Genomic DNA, 7,500 nt, shown 5'->3' with positions numbered 1-7,500 from the left:
CTCAAGTGAGCTTTTTCTGATCACATTTTGTCCGTCATCCGTCGGTCCAGCTGTCCGTCTGTCCATCCGTCCGTCTGTCTGTCCGTCTGTAAACTTTTCACATTTTCGACTTCTTCTCAAGAACCACTGGGCCAATTTTGACCAAACTTGGTACAAAGCATCCTTGGGTGAAGGGGAATTTAAATTGTTAAAATGAAGGGACATATCCCCTCGCAAGGGGAGATAATCAAGAAAAGACAAAAATAGGGTTGGGTCATTAAAAAATCTTCTTCTCAAGAACCACTGGGCCAGTAAAGCTGAAACTTACGTGGAAGCATCCTGGGGTAGTGTAGATTCTAAATTGTTCAAATCATGACCCCCGGGGGAAGGGCGGGGCCACAATGGGGAATCAAAGTTTTATATAGAAATATATAGGAAAAATCTTTGAAAATCTTCTTCTCAAAAACCACTGGGCCAGAAAATCTGAAACTTATGTGGAAGCATCCTGGTATAGTGTAGATTCTAAAGTGTTCACAACATGACCCCCGGGGGAAGGGCGGGGCCACAATGGGGAATCAAAGTTTTACATAGAAATATATAGAAAAAATCTTTGAAAATCTTCTTCTCAAGAACCACTGGGCAAGTAAAGCTGAAACTTATGTGGAAGCATCCTGGTGTAGTGTAGATTCTAAATTGTTCAAATCATGACCCCCCGGGGAAGGGCGGGGCCACAATGGGGTATCAAAGTTTTACATAGAACTATATAGGAAAAATCTTTGAAAATCTTCTTCTCAAGAACCACTGGGCCAGAAAAAGTGAAGTTTATGTGGAAGCATCCTGGTATAGTGTAGATTCTAAATTATTCAAATAATGACCCCCGGGGGAAGTGCGGGGTCATTATAGGGAATCAAAGTTTTACATAGAAATATATAGGAAAAATCTTTGAAAATCTTCTTCTCAAAAACCACTGGGCCAGAAAATCTGAAACTTATGTGGAAGCATCCTGGTATAGTGTAGATTCTAAATTGTTCACAACATGACCCCCGGGGGAAGGGCGGGGCCACAATGGGGAATCAAAGTTTTACATAGAAATATATAGAAAAAATCTTTGAAAATCTTCTTCTCAAGAACCACTGGGCAAGTAAAGCTGAAACTTATGTGGAAGCATCCTGGTGTAGTGTAGATTCTAAATTGTTCAAATCATGACCCCCCGGGGAAGGGCGGGGCCACAATGGGGTATCAAAGTTTTACATAGAACTATATAGGAAAAATCTTTGAAAATCTTCTTCTCAAGAACCACTGGGCCAGAAAAAGTGAAGTTTATGTGGAAGCATCCTGGTATAGTGTAGATTCTAAATTATTCAAATAATGACCCCCGGGGGAAGTGCGGGGTCATTATAGGGAATCAAAGTTTTACATAGAAATATATAGGAAAAATCTTTGAAAATCTTCTTCTCAAGAACCACTGGGCCAGAAAAGCTGAAACTTATGTGGAAGCATCCTGGTATAATATAGATTCTAAATTGTTCAAATAATGACCCCCGGGGGAAGGGTGGGGCCACAATGGGGAATCAAAGTTTTATATAGAACTATATAGGAAAAATCTTTGAAAATCTTCTTCTCAAGAACCACTGGGCCAGAAAAAGTGAAGTTTATGTGGAAGCATTCTGGGGTAGTGTAAATTCTAAATTGTAGGAATCATGACCCCCGGGGGAAGTGCGGGGCCATTATAGGGAATCAAAGTTTTACATAGAAATATATAGGAAAAATCTTTGAAAATCTTCTTCTCAGGAACCACTGGGCCAAAAAACTGAAACATATGTGCCCATGGAAGGATCATGGGGTAGTGTAGATTTCAAAATATCTAAATTATGATCAGTGGGGTAGGGTGGGGATGCATTATGTATAACAAGGGGGAAATCTGGTAAAGAACAGAATGGTCAAAGCTTCTCAGGTGAGCGATGTGGCCCATGGCCTCTTGTTTAATTTACATATATTATGATTTACAAACAGGTACACATCAAAGAAAACACCACAGGGCATTGCTGTATACGCTATAGTCCTGACCTGGCCCAAGGCAAACCAGCTAGTGTTAGGGGCCCCCGTAACATCTACAACAACTGTGGTTACCATGCTGGGTTACCAAGGCAACTTTAGCTGGAAACCTAATACTGGTAGTGGCATTGTGATCCAGATACCAGTTATACCATTTGACAAAATTCCAAGTCAGGATGCCTGGGTGTTTAAAATGACTGGACTCAAAAATTGAAGTGCTTGAACTTGAGATTTGTTTTATGATCTTTTATAAATCCACAAAAGACTGCCTTCTCCTAAGAACATGGAGATTTGTGTTCTGTTAATTGAACACTACATTAAAAAATGAAATTCTACTGATAGAAAAAAGAATTGTTAAATCTGTTCTTTATCAATCTCATGTGAAAAAATTGTTTTATTTACATGTACTCTTTTTTTCTGAATATTATTTGAAAGAAAAATGAATGTTTATTTATGTTTTTTTTTACTGTCTCTTTTTAATTTCTGAAATGAGTTTCTTTCCACAAGGAAGAAGTTGCACTTTTTTGGAGAGTTAAGTATTTTGTCACAAATCATCCACTTGATAAAAATACTGTAGTAATTTAGTGTAAACTGTATTGTATTAGGCCTATTATTAATATAAAATTTATAAAGAAACTTTTTTTTACCATAAAGTTTGGCTGTCAGTTTTGTTATTTTTTGCAGAACTATATTAAATGGCTTATGATACATTTTAAATTCATTACATGTACATCATAAATGTCATACATACAAATAATGTATGTTTTTCTGTGATTGAAGCAAAACTTTATCAAAAAGGACTGTGATTTTTAAACGAGTGATATACATTTATATTTATAGAAATGCATTTAGATATATGAATTCATCACAAAGAAAACAATACAAATACAGAAAATGAATAAGAATTCTAATTTTGTGCAGTATTTGCTTATACATGCAATTTTTATGTCTCGTATGTTGTGGTACTGTAAGAAAATTTCTCCACCATTGTACTTGATCTAAATAATGTGTATTTTCTTTCATATGCGTATACTATTCTCATTTATTTTATTTTTTCTGTATCCTAGCATTACACATTTAATAGATTTTGATTTTTTCTTCAGAGATTTAGATACTACGTAGTGTATATCAAGAAGATACTTACTGTTTTAATAGATTATTTTTTTTTATTACTAGTGTAGATCTACAGTATATACAGTATAATTATATATACAGTGTGGATATGTCTCTTGATAGGTTGAATGTAAATTATTTTACTGAATACTTAACGTTTCTTATCCTTTATAATAACATTCCAATCATTATGAAACATTATCAATATCCATTATATATTGAATAAATAATGTACCTCCTTTCTAGGCCTACGTAAAATTCAGGATGCTATATTTGAGATAAATAAACTTAAATTTAACTATGCAAAGGAATGTGTTTATTTGTTATTAGTGCTGGGACATTATCTAGGTAAAAATTTGCATTATAAATGTCCCAGCCCTATGTATCATCTTCCATTTTCTTGTTTCTTTGCCTTCACAATAAAATCCCCCCCTTTAATTTTCTTTAATGAAACTACCAAGACTGTGTTGATCTGCTGTCTTGTTTTTTGTGCTACCTCCCCAACTCTTTTAGTACAATCTGTGCATGTTTGCACTGGTAGAACTTTAACTTTGTATGCACTAAGCAACTAGAGGTTGTTCCAAATCTTTGGCTATCCTTGTTAAGCTAATATAGAACCAAGACTTTTATGTGGAATATCAGACCCTCAGATCACAGTAACATATATTAAATACCATCAGGACTTGTGTGATCAACACCTGGGGCCCGTTTTACAAAGAAACTTAGGACTACAACCAAAGTTTGATTCTGCATAACTTTTTATATATAATCATTTTGTAAAAGATTTTTATCCTTTTAAAAGGAATGTAATAGGATTATTTTTTTACACTAGCAATTTCACACAAAATCATTTATTTTGTAAAATTTTCAATCAACTTTTGGTTTTGATCTTAGTCCTAGGTTCTTTTGTAAAACAGTCTTCTGCAACTTAGGAGTAAATCTAGTAGTTTTTATTCCACCTGAATTCTTTACATTGAAAATTTTTACTTGCCAGTAAAACTTAGTTTACCACCAAGTCCAATCTTCTACAGCACTAGTCATTTAGCACCCACTTGAATACATTATTAAACAACTTTATCATGTTATACAAAAGTGTGTCATTGATAACTTTGGTAATTCATATTTATTCTTGAACGCACGTTTCAAACTATATCTACAATCAAACAGCAATCCTCTTGGTCACATTACTTTAAAAGAGATAGTTGGTTTTAAAATTTATTTAAATGATAAATGGACATGAAAAATAATAATAAAACTGACACAAACACTGGTACTATAGTCTAAAATCCAAGATGATGATAGTGGATGAGATGAAGGATGAGGATAAAAATGTCTGCTACGTTATATGACAGTCATAGTCTCTATATATATAAACTTTTAAACAACATTCAGCTAGAGTCTTTTGTTCAGCTCCCTTAATCTTTCACATGAACACATTATTGCGCTGCTTTCTGCTTGCCCTTTCCAATGAGTGACTTGTGAATATGTGGAATGACACCTGAAGAAATAGAATTCAAAACATCAGCCATTGAAAGTTCTGTTGTGTTTTCAAGAGATTACAAATTTTCACTTGGCGTATGACTTAAATTTGATAGCCCTTAGGTTCTAGTATTTATTTTATTACACAGAACACCCTATTAATATTAGAAAGAAAACAATACTCAGGATTTCATTTAAAATAGTAGAGCAACCCAAATATAGTTTAGCAACATGTAATTCAGCAGAGAGACTGACAAGATACATACCACCACCAGCAATAGTAGCTTTGATTAAGGAGTCCAACTCTTCATCCCCTCTGATGGCTAGCTGCAAGTGACGGGGGGTGATACGTTTGACCTTCAGATCCTTACTGGCGTTACCTGCCAACTCCAACACCTGACAAAATTCAAAGATACAATGTTACAACAAGCTTCATCACACACTCCTGGAATCTAGGATTAATTGCAGCCTCAATATGAATGAAGGAATTTAAATCTTGGTATTAAATTGAAATATATAGGAGTCACTGACAACTTAATAATTACACATTAAGGATGTGCGATTTTATCGGTATACCAGTATATCGCGATTTTTTGTTGCGTGATACGTATCGTGATACGGAGACCTAAATACCGGTCTTTAGGTACATATTATAAAGTCCAGAAATTATTCATTTATTTGTTCAATCTTTCAAATTACAATTACAGAAAGTATAAAAAATGTTGTAAAAAGTGAAAAGAACGGCATCTTACCGTCCAAACATAATTGATTTTATATGCATAAAAATTTCAAGAAAGTAAACTTTTGTTTTTCTAGCATATTTTTTAAGAAAAATGACTTTTCATGTAAAATCATTGTAAAAACTGCTTTTAAAAATATCCTGATATTATCGTGATATTGCAGGAAAAAATTGTGATATATCGCGATACGAACTTTTTGGCGATACCCATCCCTACTATACATATAGATAGTTTTCGATTGACCAAGAGTTACTTCCCGTTGGCCGCCATACTGGAGGTCCAAATGCTCATATTCCTTCATTGTTCAACCAATTTAAAATTCTTATATTTGCTATTTTGAATTAGAAATCATTATTTTTCTGAAGTATATAAATTTTTGGAAGCCTCCTTTATTTAAAAAAAAATATTTAATAAAGATTTTCCACCAAATATTTCTGCTATATTTTCTTAAACTTGGTAAGACAAAGAGGGAAAATCACTGAGTCGAACTCCAATATGGCGGCCAACAGGAGGTAACTTTCGCTAAATTCAGGCCTATCGAAAACTATCTATATACTGTTAATATGTTTGTCAACAAGCAACTCAAATCTAGTCTGGGTGTCCCTAAAACCTTTGGGGCAGGGGAATCCCCCCCTCCCATAAAGATGTATGCTCTGCCCTAGTTTTCCCCCTTAACTACCTTAGGGGAGGAACCTTAGACCCCTTCTTACTGTCTTAATATCCCATGTTATTTCAAATTTTAAAGACAGTTTTTGAGGGGTGTGAATTCTTCTATTTTGAGAATGAAGTCAATCAGTGCATTACTCTTTTTTTAATGCTAAGATTTATCATCAAATATATGAAGATGAAAATACAAAAAGAAAATTGACATGTTTTTAGATAAAAACCAAGTACTCATACCAATTGTTGTAGAAATTTTATTCTCCAAAATTTTAAAAATCATTAAAGAATTCACAAATAGAAAATAATTTCTTTTGAATTCAACCTAACAACTAAACTTTAACTGTCAAAGTCTACTGGGTAATGTTTAATAACTTTGGAAAAATAAAATTTCGCCATCAATAAATGTCCTGTGGACACATAGCAATCTTGACAACAGATATTGGTCCTCATCAAAATGGAAGAATAAATTTAAGTTCAAACTGTTTATTAGTTGTTTCTGCTTGAGTAACTTGGCGCTCAATGCATAACAATAATAGTGCATCCGCCATATTGGATTTTAACCGCGAAAACTGAAAGTGTAAACAAAGACATAAAACTCGAATTTCTTGAAATAATTGAATGAAACAGCTGCTCTTTCTGAGTTAACCTGATAAATGCACATTTAATGCACATTATGTACTTGGTCCTAGCACATTCGGGCGATTGCTTTAAATGTTTCAAACCTTTGAAAGTGGGCCACCCCAAAACCAAAATATTGCAGTAGAGACACAGTTAACAAAATTAGTAAGAAGACAGAAATTTCGTGCATTGGACGTACCTCAGCTGTAAGATACTCGAGGATAGCAGCACTGTAGACTGCAGCTGTGGCTCCCACACGTCCGTGACTTGTAGTTCTGTTTTTCAAATGTCTATGAATACGTCCCACGGGGAACTGCAAAAAATGTGCAAAATTAATGATAATTTGACAGAAAAATAAAATGCAATTAAAACTTTGTTATGAATACGATCTGAATAAAATATACAAGTGTGTGTACAGACCTGCAATCCTGCCCTAGCCGAACGAGAAACTGCCTTGGCCTTCGCTTTTCCGGAATCTTTACCTGCTTTACCTCCTGCCTAAAAATAAACATTACACTGGATAAATTTCCACCTGAAAATCTCACAGTTTACGCCAAAACTCGTATTCAAAACAATTCTTTACAGATATTAACTCGATGGTTTAAATTTTTACTGATATTTAAAGATTTCCTACCATCTTTGCTGCCTGATGAAATCAATCTCAAACCGACGCTAACGAAGGCCACCAAAGTATATGCCAGTTCAAGGTCACGTGATAAAATAAGCCAATGGGTAAACTGCAAATGAAAACAAAGGAGTTTTATTTCTCACAGCGACTTTGAGCCCTAATCATGAATGCCAATTAATAAATTCAACTCATCGATAATTTGAATGAGTTTTACTCATGTGACAA

General features: G+C 34.3%; 2 protein-coding genes across 2 annotated transcripts in view; one reads left to right on the top strand and one right to left on the bottom strand.

The window, feature by feature from the left end:
• Nucleotides 1-3,454, top strand: part of LOC134267738 (alpha-L-fucosidase-like) — a 12,279-nt gene extending 8,825 nt beyond the window's left edge. The window contains exon 8 of the mRNA XM_062749953.1: nt 1,993-3,454. Within this exon, the coding sequence (XP_062605937.1) occupies nt 1,993-2,248 (256 nt within the window). The 3' untranslated portion in view covers nt 2,249-3,454. The remainder of the gene's footprint in view (nt 1-1,992) is intronic.
• A 797-nt stretch (nt 3,455-4,251) lies between these two features.
• Nucleotides 4,252-7,434, bottom strand: LOC134267737 (histone H2A.V). The gene is made up of 5 exons (XM_062749952.1): nt 7,282-7,434; nt 7,068-7,145; nt 6,847-6,960; nt 4,893-5,022; nt 4,252-4,645 (listed from the first exon to the last, which is right to left on the bottom strand). The coding sequence occupies exons 1-5, from the start codon at nt 7,282-7,284 to the stop codon at nt 4,584-4,586; spliced, it is 387 nt and encodes a 128-aa protein (XP_062605936.1). The 5' UTR covers nt 7,285-7,434; the 3' UTR covers nt 4,252-4,583.
• Nucleotides 7,435-7,500: the final 66 nt, after the last annotated feature.

This window comes from Saccostrea cucullata, unplaced genomic scaffold (assembly GCF_032062105.1).
Source record: "Saccostrea cucullata isolate Sc308-1 unplaced genomic scaffold, CSIRO_AGI_Scuc_v1 ctg9532, whole genome shotgun sequence".
Taxonomy (NCBI): Eukaryota; Metazoa; Mollusca; class Bivalvia; order Ostreida; family Ostreidae; genus Saccostrea; species Saccostrea cuccullata.
Note: the sequence above shows the minus strand (reverse complement) of the source record. Positions and strands in the feature narration are given on the sequence as shown.